At 36.4% G+C, this 16,153-nt stretch overlaps 1 protein-coding gene across 1 annotated transcript in view; it reads right to left on the reverse strand.

Annotated features, from left to right (window-relative positions):
* The window catches only part of ZFPM2 (zinc finger protein, FOG family member 2), a 408,841-nt gene that overhangs the window by 156,767 nt on the left and 235,921 nt on the right, over positions 1–16,153 (reverse strand). Inside the window, exon 5 of the mRNA XM_008574052.1 lies at positions 4,294–4,405. Coding sequence (XP_008572274.1) covers positions 4,294–4,405 — 112 coding nt within the window. The remainder of the gene's footprint in view (positions 1–4,293; positions 4,406–16,153) is intronic.

Raw genomic sequence — 16,153 nt, forward strand, 5'->3', positions numbered from 1 at the left:
GGGGGGGGGGGGGGAATCCAATGATAGCCTTAGGCACAGGCTTCAGGCCTGTGATTCTGTAACACAAATCTTAGCAGATACATGTAGGTTCAGAGGGATTGAATGAGACCTATAGAATTCTTTACTATGAATCTGATATCATATAATGATGTTTTCTTGCACATCTGTGCAATATGATCTTCACCAACATGAAGACCTAGTTTCATTTTTTTTAAATTTGTGCCAACTTATCTCCACAAGGGCAAATTGGGCTGAGTATAAGATAATCAGCAATGTAATATGCAACAAACATATGCAATCATGTGTACAGATGCTTCTTCATAAGAATTCTGCAAGGTAGCCATTGCTATTACATTTTTACAGCAAGAAAAATCAAGATTTAGAGAGGGTAAGTGAGTTGCCCAAGGTTACATATGCAATACAGTTTTTTACAATAATATTGTGTTTTCACACATAAAAACATCTGTGGTTAAAAGTGATAGTGAGGGTTAGTTGGTACTTATTCACTGTTTTAATTGACAGTGCTTATTCTCTTAATCTGGGGACCTAGAGAATGTGCCTACTTTGAAATAACAACCACATAAAAAACTTTAGTTATTTATGTAAATATGCCTGATTTGAAATGAACTGAGTGAACAACCCCCCATAGAAGATGCTAAAAGTTGAATTTTTAAACTCAAAACCATAAAACTCTATTTTTTCATATGAAAACTCACCACACTTTGCAAATGCTGGAAAGCAAAGAATAAAATGGCACATAGTAACGCAAAGAAGTAGATCACTCATGCTTAACAGATAGTGGGTTTTAGGAGTAAGTGGGCAGGACTTTGCTCATCTTGCCCTCCAGCAGAGTTCCCTTTAACTTCAGCATGGTGCTTTTTAGTATTTTTCCACTGAGATAAGTAAATTAGAATTATCTGGAGTCTGTTGAGAATAATGGCAAAAACAGACGACCCAAAAAGTCTGGTCCATCAATGTCTGGATGACATAATTACTTTCTGGAATGACAAGGGGTAGTTGAGGCAGGAAAACAGTACATCAGATTAAAATGTTAAAGCCAAATGCTAGATTTTTTTTTTTTTTGCTTTGATAAAGCAAGATGATGGCAGCCTGTCAAATTGCACTAAGTGATAGAATATAATTTTATAATAGTTATTTGATGGACACCCTGGGTGAAAGCTTTATAGTTATATTTAATTTCGCTATTAGCCCATATTTAAGAATACTTTAAGAAGCAAGTATACTTCTTAAATGGTAATAGTTATACATTAAGTGTCCTATCTTCACACCATAAGAAAACACTTTCAAAAATCTCAGTCAAGGCATTTTCACAAAATGCTACACAAATGTAATTTATACTCTATTTATAAAAAGATACAGATATCCTCTCAGATAGCCAGGTTCTATAATAATGATTTTGGCATAGAATTTATCAGCAGTTTAGGTTCTTAGCTAGAAAACAAATAAGGAAATTACAATTGTGGCATCAGGGATTTATTTTTCATCCTTGGTGAGTGCTTATTAGACATTAGGAATAATGTGTTGCATCTGGGTACATGGATGTTAGCTCATCAAACAACCATTCTTTTGTGGCAGCATCTCCTTGGTTTCATTCAGGAAAAAAATTTCTCCTCCATCTCAGTGGCTCATCTGAGGCCCCAGGATGACTGTGGTGTGCCAGTGAGAGGCATAGTGATTAACTAGTTCAGGAATTGGTGTGTGATGTGCCCCAATAAAACCCAGAAATGCTCTCTTTTCACTCATGTTGCTATGCTGATAGGATAAGTCTGGAGTTTTCCGCTTCCAGAGGATAGCCTAAGAATGACGTCCACACAATAAAGAAGAATCAGAAAACAGAGAAAGACCATCTGGGGACAAAGTTTGAGCAACTGAATCGAGCTATTCCTGATGTCCGAAATATGGTTGCCTGGGCTCTCAGTTATATGAGCAGATGAATCACTCTAACCCCAACACAAATACATACACATACACTATTTTTTTTTCCTTTTGCACGTGCCTATTCCAGTTGGATTTCTATCACTTTGACACAAAAGAGCTCCAACTAACAAACAACATACACATTATAAAAATGCCTCACTCATTATAATATGTTCAAGTTAATGCCTGTTAAACCTAAATTGTCAAACCCTTCCGCCTACAAAACCCTTTTGTTTTGAGGAGATTTATCAGACATGTAGCCTGTGGAGACAGAAGACTTCAGAGCCCGAGGGGGTCCTGGTAGGAGCAGAGGTGCTTCCTGTTGTCAGATTTTCTATGACACAAATGATCCCCGAATCCCAAAATATTAAGGTACTGACAGAACTTTAGGACATGCTTGGGTGAGCTATGCCCTTCCTCAAAAGGCAATCTGAATACTAGAAATTAGCTTCTGGCCTCTGAGGTCCATGTAGGAAATCAGACTACTCTGCAGCAGTAGTCTGCAGCAGAGTTTTCCAGTTTGTTAACCAAAGCATTAGTTTCAACAGATGTTCATCGGAAAGAGAAATAAAAATATGTGGCCAAATGAGTTAGGTTTTTGGTTTGTTTGTTTGTACGTTTTATACCAGCAAGTATTGTGAATTTTCCAGAAGGGCTACAACAAGTGATTTTTGGCCATGGGGCTCTTTCTTCAATCTTAAGGTTCCATCGAATACATTTTGGAAGTGCCACACTCTATATCTTTGTGAGTTCTAGGCATAAAGGCCTCAGTGGTTTGAGAAGATTTACACATCATTTAACAGTGGCAAGGGAAATACATTTTGGAAGTGCCACACTCTATATCTTTGTGATTTCTAGGCATAAAGGCCTCAGTGGTTTGAGAAGATTTACACATCATTTAACAGTGGCAAGGGGAAAGACAGAGTCATGTAGTACAAAGAACACAGGTTTTGGAGTTGTCAGGGCCGGGAGCTGACTTTGGCCTCTTTTGTTAGCTCACCGGGACCACGGGCAATCACACCGCCCCTCTAAGTCACAGGTGTAAAATGAGAACAAAACTACCTATTTCGCTGAGCTGTATTAAAGCTTAATTCAGGGAGGACATATTCTAGTATTCACAACAGATCTTAAGTTCCTCAAATGTGTGTTTGAAACCCACTCGATTGCTTATTAGCTATGTGACCATGGTAAATTACTTCCCCTACCTAAGTCTCTTATGAACCTTTTGTTAAATAGGGTAGTATATTAATTACCTTCTAGGGGTATCCAATCTTTCCGGTGTTTCAACTTTCAAAGGCTTATGGTAGTTTAGAGGCAATCCTCTTATAAGTGTACAAATTGCAATGATTATAGGAACAAGTTGTAATTGTTTCTAGCAAGTTTTTAAGAGTCTTTGATGTTATGATTAGTGTTTTATATGTTAATATATTGATAGGGGTGCTTATTTGCTTGTTCCCTTGTATGCCTTTATGGTTTCTAGGTTCAATGTGCAAATAAATCTTTGATCTCAGTAGGTCTATTTGGTTAAAAAAGAAAGCTGAAAGAAATTAAACATGAGAAGCACAAGGTTTTGCAATATTTACAAAGAAGTGAGATTAGGGATTCACTGTGAAAGTACAGAGAGCTAGGGTCCATAACTGGAATGTGGAGAGAAGTGCCCCAAAACCAAACCACACATGAAGAGGGTCCTGTGTTATGGAGAGTTGGTCCCATGATGTGCCATCACTCAGCTGCGGCTCCTTTGTAGCCAGAGGTAGCTACATGATGCACTCTAGGTTGATGTCACACTGAGCAAATCAAAGGCAACGCTCTGCAAGCCATCGGCTTTTGCCTCCTGCCCTTCTGAAATCACCATGGGGAAGATTTCTGTCATTGCAAAGGTTTCATTTCCAGCTATTCTCTCATCATGAGTGATTTCAGGAAGCTGGCTGGAATGTGGTGCCTCCTGGAACATGTACCTTGATGGGGATTGCTAAATTTCAAAAAGAACTTAATTTTTGATGGATAATGCCTAAGAGAGGAATCTGGGGATTCATCAAACCCAGCTATCAATAAAATTAACAGCAAAAATGGGTACTTAGGCAAGCCACCCAAATACAGGGTTAGGTAAATGTGTAAGGCACTAAGTAACTAACGATGACACTTTTTTGTTTTATGTTGTACAGAAAAAAAAAAAAAAAGAAAAGAAAACCAAGCAGGCTTTACTGAAAACACAGGTTAAAGAGAATCACAAGGGAAAAGGAAAAGAGAGGATCAAATTATATTTTGCACTCCCATTCCAGCTCATCTGATGCTGTTTTGTAATGTTCTGACTTCAATACTTCCAAAGAGAGAGGGAAATGATCTTGCTTTTACCTTTGCTGTATACAATGCAGTTGTTTTTGTTGTCTTCCACTCCCTGCCAAGTCACATCCAGCAGCCACTTGGGACCAGCCGTCAGCACCATGGGGACCTGAGCCTTTGTCTTCTGTAGAAAGAATGATAACAAACAGATGCCATTTGCTTTCGTTGATTAAAAACTTGAATAATAACTGTACTAATCATTTTATTTTTACAAACAACTAAATCTCCCAAACCATAATCCAAGTCCTTATTCCCCTGTCTCATGATATCTTTTTAAGACGACAGAAGCTGTAAGGCTTTACTGCTTTCACTAATCTGAATGCTAGAATTATTATCAAGGATTTTTTTTTTTCCTAAATGATACTGGATCAGATCTCCTAGATTAGACAGATCTCTTGCGGCTCTGACTTATAAAGAGAATGCAGATGACTTTCATTGCAAAGAGCAGAGTGTTTAGAAGTGAACTTTAGACACATTGTACTTTACTATCAACAGGATCTCACTATTTCCTGAAACAGACAGGAAAGAATTTAAAGAATCAGGATCCATTTCAAAGCTCTATCCTGAGCAACATTTATATTAAAGTAGGAACTTATTCTGAATGAATAATGAAATCTATCCAACCCTCTTTGCTAAGTGTGAATATGTAGTCTGACTGTAACTGAAATAATAATAATGCTAATGATTCACCATACATTGTCTCCAGAAAGACTATAAAAGAGTAATCGTGAATAAATTCAAATGCAGAGCAACTAAATCATGACATCCTTGCTATGAGAAGCAGTGAAGCAGGCAGACAGTGCTGTAGTTCTAACAAAATATTTTCAGTGTACATTTCAAATACAGGGCTCTAAAGGTTCATCATTTTGGGCTGCTTGGCATGCAAATTATTTACCTTTAAAACTCTGTTGATAAATTTACATGGCAGGAAATAAACTGGGGAAAAAATAAGTAAGCCTTAGCAAGACTGTTTTTCCCGATGAGTCACAGTGAACAGGCATTCAGACTTTTATCATTCACCAACTCGTGTTCTGTATATCAAATATCATGAAACCACAACACAGAGTACAATACAACGGTCTCAAGGTAATTTTTGAACTGAATTTTCACCTAGATACGATCCTGCCATAGAAATTTCAGCCCATTCTGGGACTTTCCCACATGTTATGTGCTATCACAAATTTCCCAAATTGGCATTAACAAGTATTCACGTGAGGAATTCCATGTAATGTGGTGATTTCAAATCTCTCAGGAGTCTGGAAAACCCATTTCACCCACCTCATGACAGCAATGATAGTGCATGATACACTGATCCATTATTAACTACAGAGCCATATTAAAAACTATACATAAAATTAATGCTGACCTATTTCCTGAAATATCAATTACATTATAAAAGGTAAAAATCACTACGAAATATACTATTTAATGGAAAAATCAATCATGATTGATGAATTTTTTAAAAACTCTGAAAAAAAATTATTTCAAATATTAAAACAGAAGAGGTATTAAACCAGATTAAGTATAACAAATTCAAGCAGAGTTTTAATATTTTGATTCATTTTAGAGTCTTAATTTTTTAACTTAAATATCTTAATAGTTGGCAAGTGTATCCCTGAAAAACAGTTATCTGAAAGCCCTGTAAGAAAGAAGTGATTTCGATTCATTTTAGAGTCTTAATTTTTTAACTTAAATATCTTAGTAGTTGGCAAGTGTATCCCTGAAAAACAGTTATCTGAAAGCCCTGTAAGAAAGAAGTGATTTTATATTCTGTGTGTGTGTATACACACACGCACACACGCGCACACACACACACAGATTAACAATCTAAGCAAAAATGTTATCAAGTTATACTTACCGTTATCAGTTTGATTGGCTATTATTATTTACTCCATTTTCAAAGAAAAATTAGAGGAGAAACAAACTTGTTCAATCTTCAATTATAGTGGCCCATACTTAATTAAATATTAGGTCTTAAATTTGCATATTTTGCTCCTTTTACTACCAGAGCAACAGGTAAATCCAAAGGTTAGGGTTTGTAGGTCTCCAACTAGTAAGCAGAACAAGTCAAGGAGAGGGGGTCCACCATTTGGGTTAAGCTGTGTACGAGGTACTAAGTGGTCTTATTTGTAACATCTACCCTCTTCTGATTTTAAATAACAGATTTCAAAATGGGCAACTGACCTTATTTCTACTGCATTCTCTTATGTCATGGGAAATAATTATTTTAAATTACTTAATCTTTTTACTCCATAGTCCTTAAAATCACATGAAATTCTACACAGTAAATCAGCTTTTATAATATTCCATAGATAATATGAAAAATAGATATTGATCACTTTATTTAGGAAATCTTTTACTGTAAAGTAAATCAATTGACTTGCCAATACCATAATCTTCCACTCATTACACAAATAAACCCTGTCCTGTGATTGGTACTAGGAAAATGAATAGGTCTTTTATAGTAAAGGATACAAATACATAAATAAAAAGAATTTAATATAATGTGAACAGTACCATGGTAGGAAATACTAAGGCATGTGGACATTGTTTTGGGGTCAGTGAAGGGCAAGAGAGAAACTCCTGTCCTGTGGAGTCTGGGAAGACATCATAGAGGAGGTAACACTCGAGAAGGATTTTAAAGAACAAACAGAAAGAATCTGCAGTTGCTGGAAGTAATGTGGGCAAAGCCTGAGCAATGTAAGAGAGTGGAGTGTACGAGAAACAGGGAATAGTTCTGGGACGCTTCGGTTTAAGTTATTAGAACTTTATTTAGTATGTAAAAAGCACTAGAAAGTGTTAGTTACCATTATAATAATCAATATTATCATTATTGATAAATGGGCAGAACATAGCATATGCGTCTGCAAGGGCAGGTTAGAAACAGATTGTGAAGGACCTTTACATATGAGTCAAAATTTTTTGTGCTTACTTACGGAAGCAAGTCACTAGAGTTTCTTGTTTTTATTTTTGGGGGTGGCTACAGTCTGGCACAGGGACTGAACTCCAGACCCTGGACTTCGGTGTTATCAGAACCATGCTTTAACCAACTGAGATCACTACCCAGCCCCTACCAAGTAAAGACATTTTTAAGCAAGAAGAATAGGGCTACTACTATTTATGCTACTTGTACAAGCATTTTGTTAGACACTTCCCTCACTCACCTGGTCCTCATATATATTTTCAGATGAGGGAATTTCAACTAAAAGATTAAATAATAATTTTCTTTAGGTGGAATAGGTGGTAGAAGGTTTCCAAACACTACCACCACTAACGTGAAAATCACTTGGGTTTTTGTGGGACTGAAGGGGTTCCCAGGAAGCTGTACTTTCAAGGCTAAAATCTCAAAGTCCTGGGAAACCAGGATGAGTTATTCACCCCCACCCCTACTACTACTACTATTAAAATGTTAGTGATTTACATCTATTGAGCACTTGCTAAATGTTGGCGTTTAAGTTAAGTACTTCACCTGAATGATCTTTTTTGATTTTTACAACTCCAGGAGTTAGGTACTAACATTTTCTCCATTTTTTACATAAATAAAGGCTTAGAGGAGTGGATTTTGTGACTTAAATAAAAGTAGCTGATTAATATCATTTTTTAATGGTAAGTTAGGCATTATATCTTTTAAAACTTTGGCAAACATTTATTATGCCTGGGCACAGGTAGAATCTGATTTATTAAGAAATCGAATTGAAGGGAAAACAAATTCTTTTACTTGAAATCAATAAGGCAAGAGCAAATATGGAACAAAGACTTGCAGAAAGCTATACCCAAGCTGTGAAGTAAGTAAGTAGATAAAAAAAATCTCAAGGGACCAGTTATTACAGTTTTGAGGAGGTAAGTCAGTCAATTCCTTTCTGAAGAAATCAACTTTTGTAGAGATTGACTGCCTTCAAAGCAGATTACCAAGTGCGAGAAGGGAAGAGTCAGCCAGGATTATATGAAATCTACACTCCAGAAAAATCCATGAATAGAAAATAACAATAATATCCACACTGATTATTAGGTTCACTTTGCCATGTTTCTAATATAAGGATTCATAGAATTCTAGAATGTTAAAAGCCAGAAGCAACTTTAAATTTCATTGAGTTTAATTTCCTGGTCTCACAAATGAGGAAAGTGAGGCCGTGATGTTTATCTAGCATCCCACAGTTCACACAACATTTTGGGAAGAGAGAACAGATATAAAAGGTGTATGGTAGGCAGGAAAATGGTCCCCCAGAGATGGTCAGGCCCTAATTTCCTGGAACCTAGGAATATGCTACCTTACTTGGCAAAAGGGATTATGAATATGTGATTAAGGTTTAGGATCATGAGATGGTGGGATTATCCTAGATTATCCAGATGGGTCCAATCTAATCGCATGAGTTCTTAAAAGTAGAAGAGAGGGGCCGGCCCGGTGGCGCACTGCTACAGTGCACCGCTTGGGAGTGCGACGGCACTCCCGACGAGGGTTCGGATCCCATGTACAGACCGGCCGCTCACTGGCTGAGCAGTGTGCGGGTGCAACACCGAGGGTTGCGATCCCGTTGCTGGTCCCGGTCCGGTACGGGCGCGACACTGAGGGTTGCGATCTGTTGCCGGTCACGAAAAAAGACAAAAAGGAAAAAAAAAATGAAAAAAAAAAAAAAGTAGAAGAGAAAGGCAAAAGAATAAATCGAAGAGATTCAGCATGAGAAGGATTCCACCTGTTTTTGCTGCTTTTAAAGAGGGGGGAATCAGGTAATAAACTAAAAAATATGGTGGTGTCTAAAAACCAGAAATGGCCTTAAGTTGACAGGAAGCAAGAAAACAGGGACTTTAGTTCTACAACCTCCAGGTACTGAATTTTGCTAACAATCTGAATGAGCAGGAAGTAGCTTCTTCCCTAGGACCTCCAGAAAGGAACAGATGTGGCTGACACCTTGATTTTAGTCTGGTGAGACCCACATGTGATATCTGATCTATAGAACTGTAAAATAATTCGTGTTATTTTAAGCCACTAAATTTGTGGTAATTTGTTTCAGCGGTAACAGAAAACTAACACGAAAGGTATTCAGATTTACTAACTTACAGTTAAAAAACGTGACTAAAGTCCCTTATCAAATGTGCTCAAAAGTGAAGCAACTTTCCTTTAGTTAAAATAACACCAACTATACATTGTCATTCCACAATCATTAGTCATTTATATGTCATTAGATATATTCATTGTTCTTGATTTTAAGAACGAGAAAATATAAGTGATGACTGTAATAATTCCTGCTTCTATAATTGAGTATTTAAAACATTTCTGGAATCGCCATTGATTTCACAGTTAAAGTATAACAAAAGGACATTACTGCTTTTGGAGTCAGATGATCTAGGTTTGAATCATGACACATGTTACTGGTAAACTCTATGATTGAAAAATAATTTAAATGTTCTGAACCTCAGAATGTACATCAGTGAATTGAGGATAATAATTTCTATACCAGAGGCTGTAGTTTAAAGCAACTAGCACAATGCTTAGTGCACTATAGATGCACATCAAACTTTTGCTGAATAGCTACATAAATAAATGAACTAAAATATACAAAAAGCATTCACTAAATCCCTGCTGTTCCTCAGCACTGATAATGTTTGTAGTGATTGTCATAGACGTCAAGACAAAAACTCTCCATTGCCCATTTTAAGGGTTGTGATAGTTATTAATGCTATTGATCAATTATTTCCAACTCTCCACTTTCCAGGTCTCCTTTAAAGTTAGGTATGGCCACATGACTTGACTTTACCAATGAAACTAAACATGAAGTGACTTGCATCCCTTCCACACAGAAGCCATAAGAGCCAATGGGCAATTCACCATTAAGCCTTTCCTTCGCAAGCAGCTAAGGAGGTGGAGCCCCTAGCTACGACAGGAGAAGGAAAGAAACTTTTTCTTTACATAAAAAGCTGTTGTGGTATTAGGGTTGCTTGCAACCTCAGCAAAACTTAGCTTACCCTCACTTATACAATGTTTTTCTTCATTTTTTCCATTTTGAAATAACCTATGGATTTTTAAAGGTTAAAGTTGACACTTTATATCTAGGCAGTCTCTTTCAGTAATAAATCAATTCAGGTACATAAGAGGAGCTTTGAATTTCAGTTAAACTGGATTTGTTTTTTTAAAGAAAAACTGTGCACTGTTGAGGCTCTACATCGTAAGTTAAAAAAAAATATGCACTCCTGGACATGGTTTGAGCCCAGAGTTTCACATTTAGACAGCCCACAACTAGACAAACTTGACAAGGACAAAAATGGGTCAAAAGTGTCATTTCTTAGGAATAATTAGAATCATCTAATGTGGATAAAAGAGGTCAAACTAGCATCCACTTCTCACTAACCTTTGGAGTTACTGGACCGACAAAGGAGGTAGCCTTCAATAAATGTTTATAGTCAAGCCAAAAGGTTAATGGAGATAAAAGTAGACAGCCCAAAGGTAAAGAATAGAGGAGAATTCTAACCCAAGAAACTGGTGACATAATGCTGTCTTAGGGATTCCAAATCGTGCTCGAAAAATTTGTTGAATATTTCCAAAATAAGGGTTAGGAAAAGCTAGAAGTTATAGAAAAATCTTTCCCATGAGAAGAGTTTGTTCTTACATTACACCTTTTTAAAAGAACTGGAAGTGTTATTTGATGAAAATAATTGGCTTCCATTGCCTTTAGTTTAGAAAAAATAACAAAATATATTTGAGAATTTCATGCCAATGCCTTGAGATGTAGTTTGATGCTGCTGAAAATGCCCTTGGTGTGCTGCTTTCATAACTAATAGATAAAAAGAGCTGAGGCCTGTTTGGCAAAATACTACTATTTTAACAATTAATTCATAGCTGTTTCTTTTCTCTCAACTATAAAACCATATTTGAAAGGTAGCATAGAAAATTTTCAGAATTACCGTAGACATTGGACCTATAATTAGAAACAAACACACACACGCACACACGTTTCCTGGCCTTTAAGAGTTAGATGTCACTACCATTGCCAACCTCTCCCAACTGAGTTATTCTCTATACGTAAATGAAAAAAATGGTACTGTATGTGACTTGAACTTGTACTACTATAAAGAAAATTTTACACAGTAAAATTTCAGTTAATGTATCCACGTAGTTCTCCACACTAGAATTCAATTCAAATTCAATCTAACAATCGCAAAAATATTGTATCATTCTCCTTTGAACTATGTGAAGTTTCCAGTGACAGTGAGCTTGAATTAAAAAATTTCCTTCACCAACAGCCTATTCTGTGGGGGCAAAGCAACTTAAAATCTTGGACTACCAGTGGTGAGGAGAAATATGCCAAGTGATAATTAAAGGCCCTATACAATTGTATTTTTAGTAATTTGGAGCATGGTATACAGTATCAGTATTATTGATTGGAACTATACAATCTTTGGTATGATGATTTCCACCTAATAAAAAGTGCTTTTTGAGCAAATATCATGTAAAAAGTTATGTGTGAATGTTTGCACTTGATGCTGCTCAGACAAATAATTTTTCCCCCCAGAAAATAGAGTATAATTTTAAAATACTTGAACAAAGCCATTCTACTCCATGTGGCCCTGTAAGGTCAACATTATTAACGTGACATAAAAACAGGTTCTGAGAGATAACACCCCAAATATTCTCCATGACTAATTAATGCCATAAGTAGGTATATCATGTTCTTCCAAATAGCATCAAGATGAATAAAATACTTAGGAAAAATTAAATTTAAAAATGTTAGACATGTTTTCCATAGAGGATGTACTAACTTACAGTCCCGCCAACAGTGCAGGAGTGTTCCCTTCTCTCCACACCCTCGCCAGTATTTGTTATTTACCGTTTTTATTTTGTTTAACTTCTAAATATACATTGTAGTTGATTTTCATGACCTTTTACCGGTTCCTCTTCACCATCTTTTTGATTATAGCCAGTCTAACCAGGGTAAGGTGGTATCTCAATGTAGTTTTAATTTGCATTTCCTTGATGATTAGTGATGTTGAGCATTTTTTCACATACCTGTTGGCCATTTGTATGTCTTCCTTTGAAAAATGTCTATTCAGCTCCTTTGCCCATTTTTTTTTTTTCCTTTTTGTCTTTTTTCGTGTCCGGCAACGGACCGCAACCCTCAGTGTCGCACCCGTACCGGACCGGGACCGGCAACGGGATCGCAACCCTCAGTGCTGCGCCCACCCCTCGCTCAGCCAGTGAGCGGGAACTGGTCTGTATGTGGGATCCGAACCCTCGGCGGGAGCGCTGCCGCACTCCCAAACGGCGCACTGTAGCAGTGCGCCACCAGGCCGGCCCATTTTGCCCATTTTTTTGATTGGGTTATTTGGTTCTTTACTGTCTAATTGCTTGAGTTCCTTATATATTATGGATATTCCTCCCTTGTTGGATGCATAATTAGCAAAAATTTTTTCCCACACTGTTGGTTGTTGTTTCACTCTGTTGATTGTTTCCTTTGCTGTGCAGAAGCTTTTTAGTTTGATATAGTCCCATTTGTTTATTTTTTTTCTTTTGCTGCTTGTGCTTTTGGGCTCATATTCATAAAGTCTGTGCCCAGAACTAGTTGCTGAAGCATTTCACCTATATTTTCCCTTAGTAATTTTACAGTTTCAGGTCTTATATGGATGAGCCTGGAGAAACTTATGTTGAATGGAATATGCAAAGCACAGAGGGATAAATACCATACTTGCTCACTCATATGTGGGAGCTGAGAGAGAAAGAAGGAAGGAAAGAAAGACCACATCGGTGGGTTGGACTTGCAGAGGGAGAGAACATACTAGGGATAGAAAGTGGAGTGGGTGGGAAAGGGGGAGGGGAGGGAGGTTGGGGTTAACTGGATGGGGGACACAGGGTACAAATGCAATTTGTGGTAATGAGTATGCTACCAGTATGAATCTGGCCTTCACATCCTGGACCTGAGGGCTGACGATCAGCTTTGTATTTCATGAATATTCACAACCAACAATAAAAAAACAAAGGTAAGACACGTACATTGAAAACTACAAAACCTTGTTGAAAGAAATTTTAAAAGACCTACATAAATGGAAAGATATCCGTTCATGAAGCAGAAAATTCAATATTGTGAGACAGCTATACTTCCTAAATTAATCTACAAATTTAATGCAATACCTATCAAAATCCAGCTATTTTTTTTGCAGATGTTGATGTACTGATTATAGAACTCTAATGAAAATATAAGACCCAGAATAAAAAAAAAAGTGCCTCCATTAAAAACAAAATCAAACGGCCACTGAGCTACATTGGGATGTCCCCTGAGTGAGTGTAGTAGTTTTTCTTTTGCTTACCGTGTCTAAAAACAGGGGTGCATGGGATGTGTGTGTGTGTGTACACATGCATGTGTTGCATAGATTGAAACAAATAACTTAGAAAACTTCCAAGCTAATACCAAGGAAAACTACCTTATCTACATTTATGTTTGGGAAATAACAAAACAGGCTTAAAAAATTTTAAAAATTGCATTGCTTAAAAAATTAATATAATATACGCATTTTCAAACTTAACCTCAAAGAAATTAAGAATACTCTCAAATTAGAAAATATGTGAAAAGAACAAGTAGGAAAGACATTAGCGATGTGCTGTAACAATAACCACTACACTACATCGTTAGGCACAGAACAGAATTATGAATGGCAATCCCAGGAAGGTTGCATTAGAATAGCGTTTTTCTTGAGCACAGATCTACAAAGAATCCTTTAAGGACACCACAAGAGTGAAATTCCAAAGAACTTCTGCTAACAAATGTCTTCAAGTTGACTGTGTGGTATGTAGGATCTCAAACATGATAAGAGACTTTTCAAAAACAAAATGAGTGTGAAATAAAAGGATAGAATTCTTGGCTCCTATATCCATACTCCTTAAGTCAGACAGTTTTATCTCTATGAACCAAAAATTTAAATAATCATTATCTCTGAGGTATATTTGCTTTTACTTCGTAAAATTGTTGGAACACATTATCTTAACATGAGTCACTGCTTGAATACAGGAATTTCAGTATAAGAAGTAATGTTCTTGGTAGAAAAGGGAACACAAATAGATCTATATATGCAAATTATTAAAAGCAGTCTGTTAGCCTTCAAATAAAAATAAGCATTTCATGATATTTAGAAAAATAACATAAAATTATTATACAAAGTTACTCACTCAAAAGATACATATATTTCATTTTTCAAATGAGAAGAATCTCTAAATGATTAATAAATGTCTAAGTTATTCAGATATTTATTATAGTTTCATTTTCCAAAAAGAATAGGCTCATTTCTCTTTCCCTTTTGCCAACTTCACTCCCACAGTCTCATCTGTTCTCCACATTCATTTGGCTCCAGAGAGAAACTACTCCCTCCAAGCTGGCAACCATAAACTCCAACCTTTTATTTTATGCGGCTCTGAAAGTCACAGAGTGTTTAAGGAGTGTTGTTTTGCTCCTGGCAGAATTTCTGGGCTTGCACCTAGTGCAATGTGCGAAAAAGAGTGTCACTGCTGAAACCCTGGGAAGGGAAAAGTAAATTGCTCCTGAGTAGTCCTCCTTACATAAGGCTGTCACATAAACCTGTGCCAGGGCTCAGGGATCCGGATAGCTGTGGTACCATTTGTGTGACATGGGGCCACTCAACCTGTGAAGGTCTCATCTTCTTCCTCTGTAAGATGAACTCGTGTTCTTACAGCTTGATAGTAATATCATTATAAGACTTTCTACTATAGAACTTCCATCAAAACTAAACTCAAATTCTGAGGTAGAGAAGAAAATATATATGAAAATGCAACATATTGGGTTTATACTTACTTAAGGAAATGCTACTAATTTTTACTGAAGAGGCGATAAGTAAAGCAAATTTAATTTATTGTACTTTAACCTTTTCAGAGAGTGGTGTGGTTAAAACTAAAATGTTAGTGTGAAGAATATAGAGAAAATATAATAGATGTACATACACATTCAACTATTAATGGCCTATTTATGTAAAAAAAAAATAGTGATCAATTCTATTCAGCAGTCTCTTTTTGAGAATTATCCCAAAGGCATTCTGTGGAAGAGAGAAAATACTATCCTGAACAAAGTCATTGTCAGATGCTGAGATGCGTCCATCCTTCATGAATAAGCCACTGCAATATGTTAGGAATCTTTCAGTCACCTATCAGACTGCCACCTTATTATTACCATTTTAGCCACTACTGACTTTTGCCAAAAATAAAAAATAAAATAAAATAGAAGAGGGCAATCCTGATATTAAAAATATAGTAAATTTTGAAACCAAATATAATGTTTTTCTTTTAATTGCATGTTGTTTTCATAATTCGTTCTCATATCCATTATATCCATCAACTATTAAGAACTCATTTATGTATTGAACTTAAAATATCCTTGATATTATGATATTTGAAACTGATGGAGTAAGTCTACGGCAAAACTAGAAGAATAGAAAAGAAAAAGTATTCCCCCCCCCAAAAAGGGAAAAATGTGTGGAATTATTAGACTATAACTAGGTATTGTGATAAATATAGTACGTTTTGGGAAGGCAGATTTTCTATGAGACAAATCATTGAAAGTCAAGTTATTGGAAGTCAGGTGCAAAAATTAAAATCTTGGCAAACTGATTGGCAGAAGTGTGAAAGTGTTAGAGTAGTTGAACAAAGCTTATCTAATCTGTGAGACATTTTAGTAACAAAAATATTACAAACACTTTTATTAAGTATCTAAAGTAAGACTCTGACCATGAGGGTAATTTTCAATATTTTTTATCAAATCAACAGATGCAGAGGGCTACACTAATGCTGCACTTTCAGAGAGTAACGCCAAGTGCCCAACTCACTGGGGGTTGGCCCTCCCTTCTGAAGGCTGGCTGCCTTGCTTTTAGTGGTGGTGGGGGG

Source organism: Galeopterus variegatus, unplaced genomic scaffold (assembly GCF_000696425.1).
Source record: "Galeopterus variegatus unplaced genomic scaffold, G_variegatus-3.0.2 Scaffold991, whole genome shotgun sequence".
Classification (NCBI taxonomy): Eukaryota; Metazoa; Chordata; class Mammalia; order Dermoptera; family Cynocephalidae; genus Galeopterus; species Galeopterus variegatus.